Raw genomic sequence first — 24,021 nt, 5'->3', positions numbered from 1 at the left:
GCATGCTAATGATTCTGCCAGCTTACTGCCTTTATTTCTTAATAATCCTTTCTGCTGTAGACACAAGGCCTAAATTTTGGGGGAAGGGGACAGTTGATTAAATTGACCCCAGTGCATGACTGGTACTTATTTCATTGGTTCCAAAAGGATAAAAGGAAAAGTTGACCTTGGCAGAGTTTGAACTCAGAATGTAAAGCAGTCTATAAGGATGTGTCAAAAAATTTTGTCACACCTTTAGAAGCAGTGATATTATGTCAGTGATCTGGTCAAAAAAATGCAACAAACCATTAAGTAATAGACATTATTATCTTCATCATCACCATAATGTTCATTTTTTCCATGCTCTCATGGGATGGACAAAACTTGTTGAGGTGGAGTTTCTGTGACCGGATGCCCTTCCTGTCACTAATTCTCACTTTTTCCAAGTAAGGTAATATTTACCTTTGACGAGATGTTTATATTAGAAGATTGGAAATGAACTGACACCATTTGGGTTATGGTGATACTTATTGGCACTCTGTCGGTTATGATGATGAGAATTCCAGCTGATCTGGTAAACAGAACAGCCTGCTCATGAAATTAACATGTAAGGGGCTGAGCACACCACAGACATATGTAACCGTGTAGTTCTCAAGAATTTCCAGCATGACAGAATGTGACAAGGCTAACCCTTAGAAAAACAGGTACCACTCGTTTTTGCCAGCTGAGTGTCTCACTCAAGAACACAACACACTGCTAGTAGTCAAACTCGCAACCTTATGGTTGTGAACCAACTACCCTAAACACAAAGCTGCATGCTTTCTCATACAAATATCTCAGGATATCAATGCAAGAAGGCAGTAACACACATACACACACACATATATATGACAAGCTTCTTTCAGTTTCTCTCTATTAAATCCACTTCTCCTTTACATCCTAATCTACTGTCTGTATCCTTTCTTATGTTCCTTTTCTTGTCCCTTCAGAGTTTGCTCTGCACCCACCATCACTACCATTTTTATTTTCTTCCCAGTCACTCCCATTTTTATTTTCTTCCCAGTCACTCCCATCCATTCTTATCAAATGCAGAGTAACCATGTATTTGTCCCATTATCATCTATCATAGCATACCCTCTTGATACCTAGCATAAACTCACCTCACCCTTTTAAATACTCTCTTCCCACATAGCTCAGGGATTTTTTTTTTGTTCTTTTCCTATCTTGTAAGTTACCTTACTAGTGCCAGAGGCATATGAAAAAAATTCCCAGTACACCCTGTAAAGTGGTTGTTAGCAAAGGGCGTCTAACTGTAAAAACTATGCCAAAGTTGACATAGAAGTTTGATGTAGTGAAGCTATTCACTGGATCCTGTCAAACTGTACAACCCATGCCAGAAGTTAACCCTCAGCATCAATGAACTGAAAATGAATCCAAACAGTCTTTACCATATTCTGATAGCTTTCTTTTCTCTAATGATGCAAGACACAATTAATATTATATCTGAAAACAAGGTTGTACAAAATAATCATAAAACATTTTCACATTTTCATATCTCTTCTGTGTCTCTTCTATCATATGTATGTATATTTGTGTGTCAGTCTGTCTGTCTCTCTCCAGTTCTGCCATTTCCGGTGATATTCAACGAAACATGTATTATCTGTATCCATACTAGTTGTACATGCAACAGACTGCAATCTTGGCATCGTTTTGCCTCCATTTTTCTGTGCAGTCATTGGTTGAATGGATGTTGTGAGGCAGTATCTTATGGCTTCACCATTTTACTAATGTTAGCTATTTTAGTAGCTTCTTTTATCTTTTACTTATTTCAGTCATGAATTGACCCCAGTACTTTTCTTTTTAAGCCTGATACTTATTCTGTCGGACTCTTTGGTCAAACCACTAAGTTACAGTGACATAAACATAGTTCTCAAGCAGTGAAGGAAAACTTGCTTCCTTCCCTAATGAAATGAAATTCACAGCCTTTAGTAAGACTAGCAAACTTCTAATATCTTATATGAAATACATCAGGAATTCTTAGATAAAGGATAGAGCAGGAAGGCAATGGAATCATTTTTATAACATCTTACCTATCCTATGTACCACATGTGATACTCTGGCAATTGTGCATCATATATGTCATGCATTCCCACTTTGTTTCACCCACCAGAATAACTTGGGACTTAGGAAGGGAAAGCTTTATATAACTCAACATATGAACAGGGGTTAACTATAAGTCTGAAAACAAGCATGGATGTTTAGGATAAACTTATGAAAATGCTTTGGACAGGCAAAAGGTTAAGCAGCATAAAAAAAAAAGGAGAGAATATTACCGTAATTGATAACATATAAGATGCACTTTTTTTTTTTCCATAAAGCTGTCTCAAGAAATTACCCTGAGTCTTATATGCAAAGTTGGGCCTATATTACATGCTTTAATGAACTAAGACATTTTTTCCTTAATATACATTACTGAAATTGGAGTCCATGAAATATGCTCATATGTCTTTCATACCATCAAATGCAGTAGATCAGAATTCAGACAGACAATACAAGATGCTCATAGTTGTCTTCAGGGCATGACCCCTGATTTCTCTACTGTAACATAAAAGCTCCTCACAGAATATTCTGGAACCTTCAGGAAGTTAATTGAGAAGATGCATAATCAAGAATGTTGGCAGCTTTGATCAATTACAAGTGAATCTTTTATTTTCCATATTTTACTTGTTCCAATCAGAGGAAAAAGTAAAAGCTGGAAAATATGCTTTGAAGGCTTTTAGTCAAATCAATCTCAGTGCCTATTTTGTGCTTAAAGCTTGGTACTTGTTCTATTAGGTTCTCTTGCTGAACTGCTAAGTTACAGAGATGTATTATTTACAACTTGGTTGAGCCTTTACCTTATCCACTCAGATCTTAACAAAACGATGTCCATTAGAAATAAGCAGCTGTATTCTCCTTAATTTAAGTCAACTATCTTGGTTTCACTGTGGATATTGATTTTTTTCATGAGCACAAGGCCAGGATTTTGGTCTGACCAAGACAATCGATTATATCAACTCCTATTATTGACTGATACTTTATTTTATCTCTGAAACCACATTATCCAATCATGTCTTTTCTTTCTTTAAAGGCAGCAACAACAAAGTGTTATTTGAAAGGAATTTGGATGCCATTTCTAGCAGGTAAATTGACCATACATAAGTTCTTAATAACCAATAAAACAGTTAGAATCTTTATATACTTCACCCATAAGCATAAGGGAGTTGAAAATAAGACAGTTTAAAAAGTTCAGTGAGTAAGTTAATGGACATTTTCCCATGCTTGAGTGGATGAGATGTTGCTTTTTAAATATTCTATTTTGTTAGAATGATTGTCTTTCAAGCTGCATGTCTTTCCAATTGCTAAATTTGAAGTAGGGTGTAGGACTTTTATCTTGTAAAAATCAACCAAAGTGAATAGAACAAGAAGTGATTGTTGTTGTTGTTAAACCACAGACTGTGGCATAGTTACTGTGTGTGCCATCCAAGGCTGCCCTTGAGTTTACTGCACTCCCTTGCTCTCCATCCCCATTACAGGCCCATACAGCAGACTCAAAAGTGGTGCCTTGATAAAAGTGCCAGATCCTTAACTTTGCTACTGGCTACAGATCAGCTCTGACTGAGCAAACCTATCAAAGACTGAACACATTCCAACTGTAATCATCCCATCTTGGTTTAAGGCATTAGTGTATCTAGGTTTATATTATCTAACATATCTCCCTATTTGTGTAGCTAGCAGAGTTTACTGAATGGTACAATGGTTGTAGCATTAAGGCTTGACATTATAACAATGTGATCAGTAAATTCAGCCCCTCAACCCCACAACAATTGTACTCCCCCACACCATATATGTGTGTGTGTGTGTGTGTGTGTGTGTGTGTATGTGTATGTATAGTTGATTCTGACAAAATGGACTAAACAGAACAGTAGGATACACTTGGATGGATAAGTCGCTGAAGAGGTCACAGATGTGTGACAAAAGATTTCCAGACAGTGGATGTAAGATAAAATAAGAACAATAATAAACAAGTGAAGAATGAATATATAGTATGTGTGTTTATTTGGCAAAAAGAAAAGCATGACCATCATGAAATATAACCCACAATTCCACATCAAGAATCTGGCAAAACAAATTCATAAAGATAACAGTGTGAGCCTCAACCAGGCTAGCAAGACATTGAAAAACACTATATTTTGTTGTGTTGTAATGATCTTTCTAAGACAACTACTCCAGTTCATAAAACTGTCTCTCTCTCTTCCAGAATTTAGACTAACATGGTCACTTATATATACATATATACACACACACATGCATGCATATATATATATCCGAAATTCAATTTATGGTAATGCAGATGTAATTCTTTTTTTTAAAAAAAGCAAGCTTAATTGATACATCAGCTATGTGCCGTTCTTGTGTCCAGGGGTCAGCTTACCAAGACTGCCCAGTTCCCTGCATGTTGTGTTGCATGCAATTAACAATGTTCTTGTCTTCAGTCCATTCTGCAATGTTGTCAGCTGACAAGCATCTTTGACAATCTCTTCCTCTCTCCTCCTCTACTCTTCCTACCAGGATTGTCTTGTTTTACCTAGAATTTGGGAAAGAAATGGATCATTACAGTTCTTGTGATAAAGAAGTATCTTTTCTTTTATATTCTTTGGTCTGTGGCCATGCTGGGGACATTTCCTTGAAGGGTTTTAGTCAAACAAGTCAACCCCAATTGTCAAGCATGGTAGGGGATAAAGACACACACATACACATACACAAATCTATATATAAATAACAGATGGATAATGTGTTAATTCACTACAGCTGTTTCCAATAAATTTTAAATTGATTAATGGAGACATTACGTCATTAGAAAAATCCATTTTCATCAGGTGAAATACATGACCCACAACATTTAGAAACATTAAAAAATCAATGGCATATGCACCTTCATGATTCTATAAGCCTTACCTGGGTCACTTGAATCCTAATCTTTTATATGTATCCACTGTTTCGTTTTTCTGTCGTGTTTTCCGTTCTTCACTATATTCCTCCGCATTACAAATTTCATTTAATTTGTTTCTGCAGGAAGAGCCATTCTAACAATGCGTCCTACCCTAACTCTTCGAAACGCTTAGGTTAGAATGGTGGCAGCTGATGAAGGAAATGTTCTCTATGTGGCCTGTGTGTTTTCTGTGCTCTGTTTTTGTTGTTTTTCCTTTTGTCCACGTTTTTTTGTGATGTCCTGTACCCAGATATACATCTATATATATATACATGTAGATGTAGGTATGTACATACATGTACGTATATATGCATATACTCACATATCATTTGTATTATTAGATATATAGATACATGCACATACACATATATGCATATATATGATGGATTTCAACACAGTTTTTGTCTACCAAATTCACTCACAAGGTATTGGTTGCCCTAAGGCTATAGCAGAAGACACCTACCCAATGTACCATGGGCCATGCTGTGGGAGTGAACCCAAAACTATACAATTACAAAGGAAACCTCTTAGCCACACTGCCCTGCACCTATGAACATTGACCAAATATGAACGTTGGCAGAATTTGATTTCAGAATATAACAAGTTGGAACAAATGCTGTCAAGTACTTTTACTGATGCTTAACAATTCTTATTTCTTTACAAGAGGCTAAACATAGAGGGGATAAACAAGGACAGACAAAGGGATTAAGTCGATTACATCGACCCCACTGCACAATTGGTACTTAATTTGTCGACTCCGAAAGGATGAAAAGCAAAGTCGACCTTGGTGGAATTTGAACTCAGAATGTAATGGCAGACGAAATACCGTTAAGCATTTCATCCGGCGTACTAACGTTTCTTATTTCTTTACTGCACACAGAGGGGACAAACAAGGACAGACAAACGGATTAGGTTGATTATATCGACCCCAGTGCGCAACTGATACTTATTTAATCGACCCGAAAGGATGAAAGGCAAAGTCGACCTTGGTGAAATTTGAACTCAGAACATAGCGGCAGATGAAATACCTGTAAGTATTTCACCCGGCGTGCTAACGTTTTGCTGCTTTAAATGCCTAACAATTCTGCCAGCTTGCTACCATCAATAATGGTTTCAGATTTGGCAGTACAAGGCTAGTAATTTCAGGGAAGGGGGATAGTTGACTTATATTGACCCCAGTATTCAAAATATATTTATTTTATCAACCACAAAAGGCAAATCTGACCTTGGCAGAATTTGAACTCAGAATGTAAAGACTAATCAAATGTTGCTAAGCATTTTGTGTAGCATGCTAATGATTCTGCCAGTTTGATATCTTTGCCATCCTAAATAATGAAAATAATACATTTAGTTGTGTCTAAGGAGTGTCATTATGCCAATATTATTAACACATGCACTGGTTCAATTCCACTTCTTTATTATTAGTCAATTCGTTAAATATCCAACTAACTAATTGAACCAGTGCAAGTGTTAATAACATTGGTATAATGACTCTCCCCAGACACAACAAAATTTGTTTCAACACAAGAATTCATATAAAGAATCTTGCAAACCAGATGCAAAAGCAAAGAAAATAAATCTAGTCTTAAGAAATAGTATTTAAATGATATTTGGATTTCAAAGCAGACTATGTAAATCTTTGTTACAGTTTACATAGCTCTTATTTCCTTTTCTCCTAATGATTAATAACACTTAGTCACATGTATTTATATGTGACAGAAATCCATTTAATCTCAAGCTCAAGACATTGCAACCGAGCCAGCAGTTGTCTCGCTTTCACTTGATTAAGCAAGTAATTAGTTATACCGTTTAATAGGATTAATACCAATGCACTAGCTATGATGAACTAATTAGAAATGGTTACAAATAATATTGTGATAATGTGTTTAATTATTATTATATTCAGTTAATAACAATGGCATTATTAACACTATAAATGCATTACAATTATACATACATACTCATCATCATCATCATCATTTAGCATATGCATTCCCTGCTGGCATGGGTTCGTCTCTGTGTGTGTGCGTGTGCGTGTGCATGTGTGTGTGTGTGTGTGTGTGTGTGTGTGTATGAGTTAATATATATATATATATATATATATATATATATATATATATATAGTTTATCAGTTAATAATACATATATATAGTTTATCAGTTAATAATACATATATACAGTTTATCAGTTAATAATACATATATACAGTTTATCAGTTAATATATATATAAGGTCGACTTTACCTTTCATCCTTTTGGGAGTTAATAAATTAAGTACCAATTGCATTCTGGGGTCGATCTAATTGACTGGTTCCCTCTCCCAAAATTTTTAGCCTTGTGCCTAAAGTAGAAACGAATATATCTATCTCTTTCTCTCTCTCAATATATATATATATATATATATAGTTTATCAGTTTACACACACACATATATATGTGTGTGTGTGTGTGTGTGTGTGTGTGTGTGTGTGTGTGTGTAATCAAAATGAAAGTAATTATCAATATTATTATCAGCATGAGTATATCCTTAACAAAATCTTTACAGTGAGAGCGTATAATAGCAACTTAAATTGTTGCCAATGCAGTCATCAGCATCATTATCATCCTTATCTTTGGTATTAACGTTGATATTAATTATCATCATCATCATCACTGTCACCAACTTCATGCTGGTGACAATTAACATCAGTGTTGTTGCAATTGTCACCACCAACACCACTTTTCCAACTACCATCATCATCATCGTCATCATCATAATTGTCAACATCATGTAAGACATTCTCCACATTTTTAATTAATATCGTTTTAAATAAGATCAATGAAATAATCAGTAATGTAATGTAATGTTAATGTAATTATCAGAAAATGCAATTATTTGTTAATGAAATTACCAATAATATAGTGAAAATGGGCTTCAGTCTGCCATCAGTGTGGAAAACCAGTGAAGTTTGAAGAGTCTGAATTCTTTGGAATTTCTCTCAAAAATTAGTATTTCCTTAAGATAACCTGGAGATTAGTTCTTTTGTTCATTTAGTTGTTGCCATGTTCTAAATATTCCTCATATAAGAAACAACTATTTTATTGTAACGTAACCATTTAAAAAAATATTTTGGTGGTCCCTAAAGGAATATTAAACACACATGGAATGCATTCATTCTGACCTATACAAGGAGAAATATTCTGAATAAAAAAAAAATAAATAAAAATAAAAAACAGTGAGGTAGGTTGTTTAACTTGCTGAAGCAGAGATCAAGTTTCCTGCAAATCAGAACCTTCATAATCTTAACCCTTTCGTTACTGTATTTATTTTGAGATGCTCCATGTTTCTTTCAATTACTTTAGATATAACAAAGAATTTAGTAAAATAACTCGGTTATCATGAAGCTAGTGTTAAGAACTTAAATTGTGACTAAGGCTTGGTGGAAGATTTTAATTTAGAACTTATGAAAACGAGACATTTGTACTACAGAATCAGAGCTGGTTTCAGTCGGGTTGGTAATGAAAGGGTTAAACAAGAGAAGAACAAACACTAAGTTAAGTATTTTTAGATTTACTGGAGAAAGGAAATCCATATATTGTCATTGTTGGATTGGTTCTTAGCAAAGATTTTCTCAGCCAAGGTTGATATGGAGCTAAACACCACGGGAAGATTAGAATGCTTATTCTTTTCGGTATGCCTCAAGGCTACAAGGTCATGAATCCAGGGCTTGTCCTCTGGGTTCTGGATGCATTTAAAAGGTTGGGAGTAATTGACACACCACCAGGACAGAATATTACTCTGTCACCAGAATAAACCCTAGCTGCCACTGGTACATACTTTCATTTGGGTAGACTTGCAGAAAGGCAGGTGAAGGACCTTGCTTAAGGAGACAACACATCACTTTGTTCAAGAATCCGGATAATCACCTAACAACCAGGAGCCTAACACTCAAACAGCTATCCTAATTAATTTAAAATTCTTTTCATTTTATTTGCTCAATTTTAATTTATTTTTATTATCATTTAAGACGTCACACAGTATCCAATATCGTGATGTTGATTGAAAATTTTTGAGTCTACCAGGGATTTGTACTATCTGTCAAGTCACAACAAGGACCTCAGACACAGTACTTTATGCAATATGTGTGCAGTTCCAAGTAATGCTCATTTTTGCAATACACCTAGATTGTAGGGTATTTCTAAAGTTTCCAGATGTTTCTTCAGGTTGAGTGGTATTGAACTCAATGCTCCAATGACAATAGGGACAACTTTTGTGTTTGACTCTCATAGCTGCCACATCTTGGCCATCTCAATTCTCAGGTCTCCATATTTATCTATCTTTCTTCTTTCTTTCATGATAATATGTTGATCTCCTGGCACTACCACATCATTTATTAGGTACGCTTATTTGTCCCTCCTAAAGGTTACTATATCTGGCCTTTAGTGCTCTAACCCCATGTATGTCTGAAAGTCAAAGACCCAGAGATTTTTGCCTTTCCCTTTTCTGGTGTATGTTGGTACCAAGCACCCATTACTATACTTTCATACTTCCAGCATAGTAGACAGTGAAAGTTTTGGGCTACCTTGTCATGGTTATTATCATTATTATTATTATTATCATTGTTAGCATCATTATTATTATTATTATGAGAATGCATGGCCTAGTAGTTAGGGTGTTACACTCATGATCGTGAGATCATAGTTTCAAGTGCACTGTCTTCTTGAGCAAAATACCTCATCTCATGTTGCTATGTGTTCACTTTGACACCTGACAAGTGGCTGTTCAGGCAACACCAATTTGATGAAGGGAGTAAGCTAATGTACGGCACATACATTTGATCATTATAAACAAATCATTTGTGCAGATTATTCAGCTAAAGCTGAACACTCATACATCTTTCTTCGACAGGAGAGTACATCAATACTATTATTAACAAAAATGAGATTTAAATGACCACTACAAGAGGTATAGCAATTTAGAAAGAAAAGTTTAGTGTGGTGGCCTAGTATTTTTAATATATAATATGGAAAAGTTATTCATGAAATTCAAATAGATGAATGAAGGTTTGGAGTAAGAAAGAATTTAATGAGCTTGTTCAAATGCAGAAGTTCCTTAGGCTTGAGGTTTTTCTCACAGTAACATTTGACAGCAATGGTTAACTGAACATAGAAATGTTCAGAACGTTGTAGGTTCAGTTAACCTTTCAGTAATCCAGACTTTTCTTTCTTTCTTCCTTTCTTTCTTTTTCTTTTTTTTATTTGTTTCATTATATTTTCATCTACAAACTAGATTTAGATATGCTTTGCCTTGATTTTTGATTTATCAGAATGATAAACAAATAATGCTCAAGTTTTGAGTCTCCAGTAGCATTTGCTCCTAACACTAATACAAGATAGTATTTTGCAACTTTATACTTTAATGCCTTATTTTCTCTTCTCTTGAGTTATAAGTGTTTAAGAGATATACATCTCAGAAACAGTCTGCATCCATTGACATTATTTACAAAACTGAGGGAATTTACCTCTTTCTATAACAGGCATTAAATGTACAGGAATTTCTGGTGCAATCTAGATATCAGCATTTGCTGATTCACCTGTTATCTGTATGTTATGGTGTTTAGACTAGTTCTTGTTCTGTCTGAAACATCCACATGAAGCAACAGGCATTTGTGTGATTTTCTCTGTTACTTGTTTCAACTGATTGATTAAATGAACGTTTCTCCTTTTGCTGAATAATGGTTTGGGAGATTGGCAAGTAAGACTTTAAACTATTGTCTTAACTGTGCCCCAAATTTTGGATCTTGCATAGCAACATTTATTTCAAGAGAACAATGCTTCCTAAATCTAATAATAGAACAAGTTCTAATGATTCCACAACAAAAATTTTCTTTTCTCTGCCTCCAACGCTTTTCATAATCTTTGATTTTTATAATCCTTAAGTGACATAATGGAATAACAAGAGCACTGATTTTTTTAAAATTTCTGTAATTTTGAGAAATTAGAAAATTGCTACAAAAGAGAAATGATATAGCAGGAACAAAAACTTAAGAATGCCATACCAAACTAAGTGTGATTGACTGATTGCATTATTTTGTACAACGATAAGATGGTTCCTAATGATGAAATTAAAATTAAAGCAGAAATTCAAGAGATGGCTAGGCAATGAGAATGACTTCTTTTCTTTAATTTGGCTGTCAAATTATGGCAAAATTAGGCTTTGTAATAATGAAGATTTTCATAAGACAGTAGGTTGACAGAAACTTTAGTACACTGGACAAAATACTTAGCAATACTTCTTCCAACATTATGTTCTAACTGCAAAGTATGTAGAGATTTACTTTTCATTTCATCCTCTTTGGATCAATAAGTAGCAGTTGAACACTGAAGTCCATGTAATCAACTAGAAAAAAGTTCAGGTTGTGTACCTCTAATATAAAGGTAGAAATAACGAGGTCTCTGTCCTAGAGGAATCTTAAAATGAGAGATTGGCATAGATACATACACACGCACCTTCTTCTGCTCTTTTTCTCTCCTTTCTGTCTTTTTCTTTTCTATACTTGTTTCTTTTCTCTCTTCTCACTACTGCTCTTTTCTAGCTCAATACATAACTGGTATGTGTATGTGTGCATCTCTGAGTGCATGTCTGCATACCTGCTTATGCATGCATGTGCACATAACAGTCTTTCTTTCCATTCTTCTCCATTCACTAGGCCAAATGCCAGCTTGTAAATTCAGTTAAACTCAAGTATCATAGTTCGTCTCATTGTCAGAGTCTAATGTTTATACTAATTTTCCAGTTTTCCTGTCTGAGGAACCAACAACAAGTCAGTATATACACCCCTGGAACAGAATAAATGAACTATTGCACAGTGTGTTTTTAGTGAGTAATTTTCTCCTCTTCCGTAGTAGTACATGCACACGCAAATTTGCTGTTCACATACATACATGCGTGTGTGTGTGTGTGTGTGTGTATGTGTATGCACAGTAGTGAAGGTAAAGCATAATGCTAGTTATATTTTAAAAACTGTGGAAAGGCCCTGGGAGAAATATAAATCTGCATGACTATAGAAGTAAAAATAATACAATTAAACAGAAACATAAAGACAGAAAGATAGTGTATCAGGCAAAGAGAATCTAACAAGGACACTATCAAACCGCAAAATATCTTTACAATCTTCTATGTAAATATGATCATCATACAAACATACGTATATATATATATATATATATATATATATATATATATATATATCAATGTGTGGGTATTTATATGTTTGTGCAGTGGGGGTTATGTCTGTATGGGTGCGCATATGCGTGTATCTTTCTGCATACATATGAATGCAGCTATATTTATTTATATATTTATATACCATCAATATTATCATTGGCGATGATGAAGTTCGTATGTATAACTAGTGTATTAATATATATAAACATACATATACATGCATTCATATAAATATGTACAAACAATGATCCAGTTAGATATATGTGTGCACAAATATGTCTCTATATATACAATTATATACGTCAATATATATTTATACATATACATATGTATATATATATATATATATATATATATATATATGCACATATATAAACTGATGCATGTGTATATACAAATATATACATATCTACATATATATATATGATCATATCGTCAAGCAAGATTACACATATACCCACTAACACCCCCTCACATATGTTAAACTGATAATAATCTTATTACAAAAATATATACACAAACATATATGTATGTGTGTGTGTGTGTGGGTGTGTGTGTGTGTGTGTGTGTGCTTTAGACTGACTATAATCAAAATACAAATATACTCACAAATACACAACACATAGCAACAAAATATATACACAGAGATATTCATATGCATATACGAATAAACAGCATGAAAATATTTGGTCTATATTCATGAATACAGCAGGACGGTGCCATGCCAAAATGTGTTCTGATCCATTTCACAGGAAAAGATATCACTCATTAAGTTTCTCGTATAATGCTAGTCAGGATATCTGTTATCTGTAATGTCTAATTCATGATATGACTGGGCTATAGTGAAAAACTGGAGAGTAATTTGGAAACAATCTGATCAGAGTTTGGACATCATGTTATATATATATATATATATATATATATATATATATATATATATAAATATGCGTGTGTCTGTGCATGTTAGTAACTACTATGTATGCTAGTATGTATATGTATATGTTTAAAGTATACACTGGTGTATCTTTGTATGTATGCATATATATATATGCATATAGGTGTGTATGTGTTCATGCATGCATGTATATGTAATTATGCATCTGTATACAGGAGAGACTGAGAGGAAGAAGGTAGCTGAAAGAAAGAGGAAATAGTGTTTATATAAACAAGTTGTTGGCATTATTACATTACTCTGTTCCTATATACACATTCATGCATATGTATACAAGTGCAAGTGTGTCTGCATCGATATTTATGTGCATATGAATGCAAAGAAAATAAAATTTATTAAATGTTACATATGTGTGGATATATATATATATATATATATATATATATATATATATATATATATACATATATATATATATATATATATATACATATATATATATATATATATATATATATATATATATACATATATATATATATATATATATATGGTTTGTGTGTGTGTATTCATCTGTAGATGTGCATGTATGGACTAGCAATTTTGTTACAGACCTATATGTGTGTGTGTGTGTGTTTGTGTGTGTGATTATTGCTTTGCAACATTTGTTCAGCTGGAATACTGACCTTCAGCCCAGAACTTTCACACTTTTCTACTTAACTGAATTTGTCCTCACTCTCAAATGCTTGGTCTTTGCAGGATGCTTCTACCAAAAGCTGTCTAAGGTGGCTAAGGCTACCAGAATGGGCCCTCAAATAAGCTACCTTGTTCACCTGCTCTGCCAAGTCCTAGATCTTTTTTTATAGTTCACTGGTCCATCTTTGAGCTAAAATCTTTGTTATAGATGATACACACTCTCTCTCTCACTCTCTCTCTCTCTCACTCTCTCTCTCTCTCACTCTCTCACTCTCTCACTCTCTCTCTCTCACTCTCTCACTCTCTCTCTCTCACTCTCTCTCTCTCACTCTCTCTCTCTCTCTCTCTCACTCTCTCACTCTCTCACTCTCTCACTCTCTCACTCTCTCTCTCTCACTCTCTCACTCTCTCACTCTCTCACTCTCTCACTCTCTCACTCTCTCTCACTCTCTCTCTCACTCTCTCTCTCACTCTCTCTCTCACTCTCTCTCTCACTCTCTCTCTCTCTCTCACTCTCTCTCTCACTCTCTCTCTCTCAATCTTCAATGATCAAAGTTACATCTTCATCTCTTTCATTAACTCTCCACTCCTCCACCATTTTTGAATTGACCATTGTTAATTCTCACGAAATGCCTTTTACTTGCATTCTTCTGTCCCTTCTCCTCACCCTTTCCATCGTTTACAAACTCACCAACTCCCATCCTTACTTCAACTTCATCTCTTGCCATCTCACTCATATCAAACGCTTCATTCTCCTATTCTCAGTTCCTCCACCTCATCATCTCTGTAGCCTTGACCATGATTTTGAGACACCATCTCAATACATGGTCGAACACTTAATGCGGCACAAATAACCTCCACCCTAGTCTGAGTCATCTTTTCTTGCATTCAGAAAATCGACCATACATCTTTCCCTTCCTCTCTCACTTCCATCCTTTCACATCTGCTTTGCTTTTTTTCTCATCTACTCACCCTCAAGTACACTATCTTATGTACATTCTGAATTGTCCAATCCAACCACATTGGTTCCTATATATTCCTAATCCATTCTCCTTCCTCTTCTACCTTTAAGCACACCCCTAATCTATGTAATCTACTCATCCATTGTTTATTTCCTATTCCCCATATCCAGCCTGTATCCTTTCTTTGTTTTTGTGTCCATTGCTGCACCTCTCTCTTTCTCTCCAATATCATCTTCTGCAAAGGTCTCAGTGATAATCCCTTCCACATAACAGAAAGTTTCATATGCACCTCTGTTTAAAAAGTTTAAATGTCTCCCTCTGCAACTCTCTGTATATTGGACAAACTGGATGGTTTTTGTCAACTTGTTTCATTGAACACATTCAAAACATCAATCTTAGTAATGATTCTCTTATTTCATATAATTTTCACCCTATGCACCAGCCTATCTGGCATCTCTTAGTGCTTGGGTTAGTCCTACAGAGTGATCATCAAACTCACATCTCCAATGTGAAAATGAATTTACTTTCTTTCTGTAAACATTCACCCCATGGACTTCTATATTCTTTAATATGCACATTATCATCATACACTTCACATGACCTACACAAATGCATATACATCCAAAGTATTTTACAACAAAATATGAACACAAGAAAATACACACAAGACAAAATATACATAGGCACAGGCATGGCTGTTTGGTAAGAAGCTTGCTTCCCAGCCACATGGTTTTGGGTTCAGTCTCACTGCATGACATCTTGAGCAAATCTCTTCAGTTTCAGGCTGACCAAAGCCTTGTGAGTGGATTTAGTAGATGGAAATTGAACAAAGTCCTTCATATATATGTGTGTGTGTGTGTGTGTGCCTTTGTGTCTGCGTTTGTCCCACATCACTGCTTGATAACTGGTGTTAGTTTGTTGATATTTCCATTAGTTAGAAGTTCAGCAAAAAGAGACTGATAAAATAGGTACCAGGATGGTACCTATTGACTTAAAGTTCTTCAAGGCAATGCCTCAGCATGGCCACAGTCTAATGACTGAAATAGATAAACGATAACACCAAATCCCTTGCTTCCCCATTCACAGCATACACACCTTCCATATCACTTTTGCATTCCCTCTTTAAACCCAACCCCACACTTTAAACCCACTTGCATAAACACAGATTTCCTCTTGAATGGCATCACCCCAAATTTAGACACATTGATGCATACATGAATGTGTTTCTTCCATTTTACTTCCAGTCATTCTCATCCAGTAATTTTCAACATGGCCTGGTACAGACTAACATGCATTATCCATTGTTCCTGTTACTTTCCCTTGCTCTACACCTTTCCTTCTGTCTAACTTTTTGAGAAAGAGCTTCAGTCTGAAACATTAAAGCCTTTTACTTTCATTCCTCTCATTGATCTACAAACTAATGATCATTCCATATTTTCATTTTGCCATCCATGTTGTTAACATGTGTGTGTGTGTGTGTGTGTGTGTGTAAATGTATTATACAGATACATGTGCATACATACAATAATGATAAAATTGAGATGGGTAGGGCAATTGGTTTGGATGAAAGGTGATAGACACACCAAATAGCTGTTTTATGGTCAGCTCTAGAACAGCAAATGTGTTGTAGATCACCCTCTCTTACATTACAATAATCAGTTTAAAGATAACTTCAAGCTTTATATTGGTTTAAAAATTTGGCAGAAAGCCAGCAATTTGGGGAGAGGATAAGTTGATTACATCGAACCCCAGTGCTCAACTTGTACTTATTTTATAGACCCCAAAGGGATGAAAAGGCAAAGTTGACCTTAGCAAAATTTGAACTCAGAACACAAAAACAGACAAAATGCTACAAAGAATTTTGCCCAGCATGTTAATTATCCTGACAGCTCACCACCTTCAAGCATTGAGAAGAAGATCTTGCTTGGAAAAAAAAAAAAAATCTTTCACTAGTTTAAAACAATTTGAAATATTGTGTAGACAGAAACATTGTGATCAACTTCATCTGAATCTTAAGCAGAGACACCATTGAGAACCTTCTTCAAATGATTTCATTTGTGGTGATTGTGGAGTCATAGCTCACAGCAAGGCAGGGCTCACTTCCCACAGCAGAAAGCATAAACCTACTTGAGATCGCCTGTCAGCACCATAAAATATGTATGTGTGTAAGTGAGTGTGTATGTGTTTATACCCGTGTTTATTAAACTATCTGTTTCATTATTTATTTACACAATTTATCTGTTTTGTCTATTTACCCATTTGATTATCTCTATCCTTCCTTCTATCCACCCATTATCTATCTATCTATCTCTACTCATCTATTTATCTATCTGTCTCTCTCTGTCTATCTATGTCTATCTATTTATCTATCTATCTATCTATCTATCTATCAGTCTCTATCTATCTATCAGTCTCTATCTATCTATCTATCTATCTATCTATCTATCTATCTATCTATCTATCTATTTATCTATCTATCAGTCTCTCTCTCTCTCTCTCTCTCTCTCTCTCTCTCTCTCTCTCTCTCTCTCTCTATCTATCTATCTATCTATCTACCAGTCTATCTATCTCATCCTGACTGTCTATGTATCTATCTCTGTTTATCAGCTTGTCTGTCTGTCTATCTAACTGTCTATCAGTTTATCTATCCGTCTGTATATCAGCCTGGCTGTCTATCTGTCTATCAACCTGTCAGTCTATCTATCTATCTATCTATCTATCAACCTGTCAGTCTACCTATATATCTGTCTATCTCTTTGTCTATCTATCAACCTATCTGTCTGTCTATCTCTTTGTCTGCCTGTCTGTTTCTCTGTCTGCCTGTTCACCCATCAATCTATCTCTCTTTCAATCTATCCACATACCAACCTATCTATCTACCATTATACTACTATTCAGCATGACTGACAATCTTGATTGGCACATACCCTAAAGACAGTGTCCATCTTCATTGTTTTTAGTTAGTTTACTGCCATTTCACCTATGGTGCTATGGCCACTGGCTACACTGACCCACTCACAGCTAGCAAGCCAGCTTCTCTAATTGCCAGCTTTGTTGAATATCTTCACAATCAGGTTTCTCTCCCTCCAGGAATGGTCAACATTTGGCCGTAATGAAAACCCTTTCTTGATTAAGTGATTGAGTTGAATTGACCCAAATGAATTGCAAGGAGATGACCACTTGACAACAGAGATGATGACAACAATGGTGATGACAGTGATGATGATGATGACGATGGTGAGGACGTCCATAGCAGTAGAGACTGGGCAGGCATGATTATAATAAGGTTGATAACAATAAAGATGATATTGGTAGCAATGAAGCTTTGCTGCTGCTGCTGCTGCTGATGATGATGATACTCTTTTACTCTTTTACTTGTTTCAGTCATTTGACTGCGGCCATGCTGGAGCACCGCCTTTAGTCGAGCATATCGACCCCGGGACTTATTGTTTGTAAGTCTAGTACTTATTCTATCGGTCTCTTTTGCCGAACCGCTAAGTGACGGGGACATAAACACATCAGCATCGGTTGTCAAGCGATGTTGGGGGGACACAGACACACACACACACACACACACACACACACACACACACACACATATATACACATATATACGATGGGCTTCTTTCAGTTTCTGTTTACCAAATCCACTCACAAGGCTTTGGTCGGCCTGAGGCTATAGTAGAAGACACTTGCCCAAGGTGCCATGCAGTGAGACTGAACCCGGAACCATGTGGTTGGTAAGCGAGCTACTTACCACACAGCCACTCCTAGTTTTTTATGATGATGATAAAGATGTTGTTGCTGATGATGATATTATGATATTATCTTTTTTCTTTACTTTTCACAGCCAGGCAAACAGTATTTGTTTTTATAAAATAAGTGCATATCACGCACACCATGTTACCTGATAGAGTATGATGTGTGTGTGTGTGTGTGTGTATAGATATAATATTCTTTTATTCTTTTACTTGTTTCAGTCATTTGACTGCAACCATGCCTTAAAGGGTTTTAATTAAAAAAAAAATCAGCCCCAAGACTTATTCTTTGTAAGCGTAGTACTTATTTTGTTGGTCTTTTTTGCTGAAGTGCTAAGTTACAAGGAATGCAAACACACCAACATTGGTTGTCAAGCGATGATGGGGGAACAAACACAGACACAAAGATATACACACATAAATATATAAAAACACACGTATATATATGTATATATGACAGGCTTCTTTCAGTTTCCATCAATCTAATCCACTCACAAGGCTTTGGTCGGCCCAAAGGCTATAGTAGAAGACACTTGCCCAAGGTACCACACGATGGGATTAAACCCAAAACCATGTGGCTGGAAAGCAAGCTTTTTACCACACAGACATGCCTGTGCCTATATATGTGTGTGTGTGTGTCTGTGTGTGCCTGTGTGTGTGTGTATTTTGTGTTTATGTATATTGTATGTGTGTGCGTATCTATAAATATATATTGGAAGGTTTGGAGGTGATGTACAGGAATTATATATTAGAAAAAAATTAAGGTACTCAGAAATCTGGATGGTTGTACATTTACAGATTTTTATTAATATGTCACATGTTTTATAAATCATATATAAAGCACTTTTTACCTAGTCTTGTAGGATTTTCAAATTTACCATCATTGTTATATATATATATTTTTGCCATCATTGTTTTATATATATATATATATATATATATATATATATATATATACCATCATTGTCATCATCATCATTTTATGTCTACTTTATGTGCTTGCATGAGTCAGAGGTCCACATCTCAATCATAAGTTTAATTTTGGCTTGTTTCCTAGGGCTGGATACCCTTCCTGTCACCAACAACATCACAGTATATTTGATACATTTCATTTTTTGGAAACATCTCTAGGGAAGCTGTTACACCTTCAGCTAGACTAAAGGTTACTTCTTGCCTCACATAATTAACAGAGTGTATTGGGTACATTTTACCATCACACCATCACTAAAGGTAATTGGGTTGAGAGCATAATAGATAGCAAGGGGTAGATGAATGGTGAGGATGAATAATGATTGTCGATATCTAATAGGGAGTATTGGTAGATTGCAGGATGTATTTGTGTATCTGGTGCAGTCATACTCTTAGGAAGAAACCATGCTAAATCAGACAGCAGTGACTTGGCGTAGTCGTTTGAATTGTCAGTTCTTACTGAACCGTCAAACTTATGCCAGCATGGGAAACAGACGTTAAATGATGTTGATAGTTGACACAGTGAGGGAAATGAAGATGAGAGAAGCAAAAGGGTCACAGGTGCAATGGAATCCTTAGTTGTTCTGGAAGCACTGTATGGTGTAAAGAGAAGATCCACTAGTGCTCTTAGTCATTCCAGTAACATCCACTAGCATCCTTAGTCATTCCAGTGATACACTGAGATTGAGAAGAGAAATGAATAATTAAGAGATGAGTACTCAGAGCATGAGAGATAAGGGTAGAGGCAATAAAAATATGTGATTAGCTGTGGTTGAGCAGTGGCTAAATGAGTGATAAAGAGGTGTAAAACAAGATGGATGTGTGATACAGGTGTGATGATGAAAGGTGAGTGGTGGTGTGTCAGGTGGGTGACAGACTGTTAAAGAGGGCAATGATGTAGACTTGACATGTACTTGATGAAGCATTTATGTGCATTTAGTTGATTCATTTGCAGTACATAGGCGCAGGAGTGGCTGTGTGGTAAGTAGCTTGCTTACTGACCACATGGTTCCGGGTTCATTCTCACTGCATGGCATCTTGGGCAAGTGACTTCTACTATAGCCTCGGGCTGACGAAAGCCTTGTGAGTGGATTTGGTAGACAGAAACTGAAAGAAGCCTGTCATATATATGTGTATATATATATATATATATATATATATATATATATATATGTGTGTATGAGCCTGGTGTTGCCATCCGGTTTCACCAGTCCTCAGTCAAATCGTCCAACCCATGCTAGCATGGAAAGCGGACGTTAAACGATGATGATGATGATGATGATATATATATATGTATATATATATGTATGTGTGTGTATATGTTTGTGTGTCTGTGTTTGTGTCCCCCCCCCCCAACATCGCTTGACAACCAATGGTGGTGTGTTTACGTCACCGTAACTTCACGGTTTGGCAAAAGAGACCGATAGAATAGGTACTAGGGCTACAAAGAATAAGTCCTGGGGTCGATTTGCTTGACTAAAGACGGTGTTCCAGAATGGCCACAGTCAAATGACTGAAACAAGTAAAAGAGTAAAAGAGTACATATTCATCCAAGGTAGACATTGCTATGCAACTTTGTTCAAGGTTTTATCCATTTGGGTGGGTGATGTGAACAGAGAATTCAAGTATTAGATAATACTTCTTAAAGTATATCCTAGGTGAAAGATCATAAAACCTCCAGGATACAGAACAGATAAGTTTGCCTTGAAATACGATACGACTATAATTCTGGTATCAATCACTCAAACTTAGAAGTGATTTTTTTAGATATTAAGGGAATAGATTATTTAATACACTTAGTAGTAGAAGAAAAACCCCAATAAGGTCAGGATGCATTCATGTCACTGACCACTCATAATGAGTATAATATGATACCGTTTAAGATAAATGGACAGATTTAAAAGGAATTGAAAAAGTAAGAGGAAATTGTTATCATTCCAATTTAGATAATCAGAGCTGTCCATAGCAATAAAGTTTTATACTTTTTTGAATATTAGAAGTCTAGTATTAATTGAGATGAATGAAGTAAATTGAAATCTTAATCATATTTTGTCTCAATTCACACACAAAACAAGTCATTATTATGAGGTTTAGTCTGACTTTGTTAAAATCTAACCCAAGTAAATTTGTGATTATTATTTGGCTTGGTTAACTTATGTACATGATTTCTAATTAAAAATCCTTGTTTTAAAAATACTTTTCTAAATGAATAAGTGCATTTTACTCTTACTTCGTTTCTGCAATTTAATAACTTACCATTAGAGGTAATGATATGGAATATTTCTTCTAAGCATAGATCGCATTTCAAATTCCCAATAGTATATAGCAAAGCACTACTAATAAATGCCCATTTAATATCATATGTAGTGTCCCTATCTTTTAGAGTCTAGATGAAACTACTCAAACTTGTACAATTTATTTTTTCCCTCTTTTTGAATGAAGAAAGGTAGTTACGTAATCTTTGCTTAAAGTCGGCAGAACATGACACAATGTGATAATTAGAAATACCATCAGCTATCACTATACAGCAGTAAAATATATATATAGTATACTGTTCTGTAAAGATAAGATCAACAAAAAAATGTACTTCATCTGGTGTGAGACAAATATTGTTTAATGAGCATAGTAAATATTTTTTTAAGATACTAACAGTTTCATACAGTGAAGACAACATAAACAGCATTTTATAACACATCTGGTGTCTTGATGCAGTCTTTGGGTTGTGCTCACAAGGCATATACAAGCTATCATCTTGTTTTAGTTTGCATATGCTATGTGAATGTGAGTATGGCCTGAAGATTGCATGAAAGCACCAACCCTGCAATGAAAAATGCTGTGTGTGCCATTAAAATGTGTTCATTAAACATTATATATGGCTGTGTGGTAAGTAGCTTGCTTACCAACCACATGGTTCCGGGTTCATTCCCACTGCATGGCACCTTGAGCAAGTGTCTTCTACTATAGCCTCAGGCTGACCAAAGCCTTGTGAGTGGATTTGGCAGATGGAAATTGAAAGAAGCCCGTCGTGTGTGTGTATATGTTTGTCCCCTTAACATCGCTTGACAACTGATGCTGGTGTGTTTATGTCTCCGTAACTTAGCGGTTCAGCAAAAGAGGCCGATAGATTAAGTACTAGGCTTCCAAAGAATAAGTCCTGGGGTCGATTTGCTCGACAAAAGGCGGTGCTTCAGCATGACCGCAGTCAAATGACTGAAACATGTAAAAGAGTAAAAGAGTATATATATACATATATATAGATATATATATATATATATCATCATCATCATTATCATCGTCGTTTAACGTCCGCTTTCCATGCTAGCATGGGTTGGACGATTTGACTGAGCACTGGTGAAACCGGATGGCAACACCAGGCTCCAATCTAATTTGGCAGAGTTTCTACAGCTGGATGCCCTTCCTAACGCCAACAACTCAGAGAGTGTAGTGGGTGCTTTTACGTGTCACCCGCACGAAAACGGCCACGCTCGAAATGGTGTCTTTTATGTGCCACCCGCACAAGCCAGTCCAGGGGCACTGGCAACGATCTCACTCGAAAATCCTACGGGAGCCAGTCAGGCGGTACTGGCAACGGCCACGCTCAAAATGGTGCATCTCATGTGCCACCCGCACAAGAGCCAGTCCAGGGGCACTGGCAACGATCTTACTTGGCTTGCCGGGTCTTCTCACGCACAGCACATTTCCAAAGGTCTCGGCCAGTAGTCATCGCCTTGGTGAGGCCCAATGTACGAAGGTCTTGCCTCACCACCTCAGCCCAGGTCTTCCTGGGCCTACCTCTTCCACGGGTTCCCTCAACTGTTAGGGTGTGGCACTTTTTCACGCAGCTATCCTCATCCATTCTCACCACATGTCCATACCAGTGCAATCGTCTCTCTTGCACACCACAACTGATGCTTCTAATGTTCAGCTTTTCTCTCAAGATACTTACACTCTGACGGGTATTCACATTGACATTACACATCCAACGGAGCATACTGGCTTCATTCCTTGCGAGCTTACGTATGTCCTCAGCAGTTACAGCCCATGTTTCACTGCCATGTAGCATGGCTGTTCGTACGCATGCGTCATACAGTCTGCCTTTTACTCTGAGTGAGAGTCCCTTTGTCGCCAGCAGGGGTAAGAGCTCTCTAAACTTTGCCCAGGCTATTCTTATTCTAGCAGCTACACTTTCAGTGCACCCACCCCCACTACTAACTTGGTCACCCAGATAGCGGAAGCTATCGACTACCTCTAGTTTTTCACCCTGGAATGAGATAGAAGTTGTTTCCTGTTTGTTTGCAGTCTTTATTGCACCTGAACATCTGCCACAAACAAAAACTAACTTGCTAGTTAACCTGCCTTTGATGTTGCTGCACCTCTTATGTGTCCATAGCTTGCACCGGGTACATCTTATAGAGTTACTACCTACTCCTTTTCTACATACTGAGCAGGGCCATCTACCTGAAGGGGTTTGTGTTTTATCTACCTTCCTACTTATTAGGATTTTGGTTTTAGCTAGGTTGACTCTAAG

At 36.1% G+C, this 24,021-nt stretch overlaps 1 protein-coding gene across 5 annotated transcripts in view; it reads left to right on the top strand.

Annotated features, from left to right (window-relative positions):
* Positions 1-24,021, top strand: part of LOC128247107 (uncharacterized) — a 109,324-nt gene that overhangs the window by 28,362 nt on the left and 56,941 nt on the right. For 3 of the 5 annotated variants that reach the window (XR_016239187.1, XR_016239185.1, XM_089346076.1), the window contains one exon: positions 3,110-3,161. Coding sequence is in view for 1 of the 5 variants with exons in the window: in XM_089346076.1 (XP_089202202.1) it covers positions 3,110-3,161 (52 nt within the window). In the remaining 4 variants the exon portion in view is untranslated. Of the gene's footprint in view, positions 1-3,109; positions 3,162-11,785; positions 11,869-24,021 lie in introns of all 5 variants that reach the window. The other 2 variants (XR_016239188.1, XR_016239186.1) reach the window with 1 other exon arrangement.

This window comes from Octopus bimaculoides, chromosome 2, assembly GCF_046866305.1.
Source record: "Octopus bimaculoides isolate indiv1 chromosome 2, ASM4686630v1, whole genome shotgun sequence".
NCBI lineage: Eukaryota > Metazoa > Mollusca > Cephalopoda > Octopoda > Octopodidae > Octopus > Octopus bimaculoides.
The sequence above is the reverse complement of the archived record's forward strand: the minus strand, read 5'-3'. Positions and strand labels throughout refer to the sequence as shown.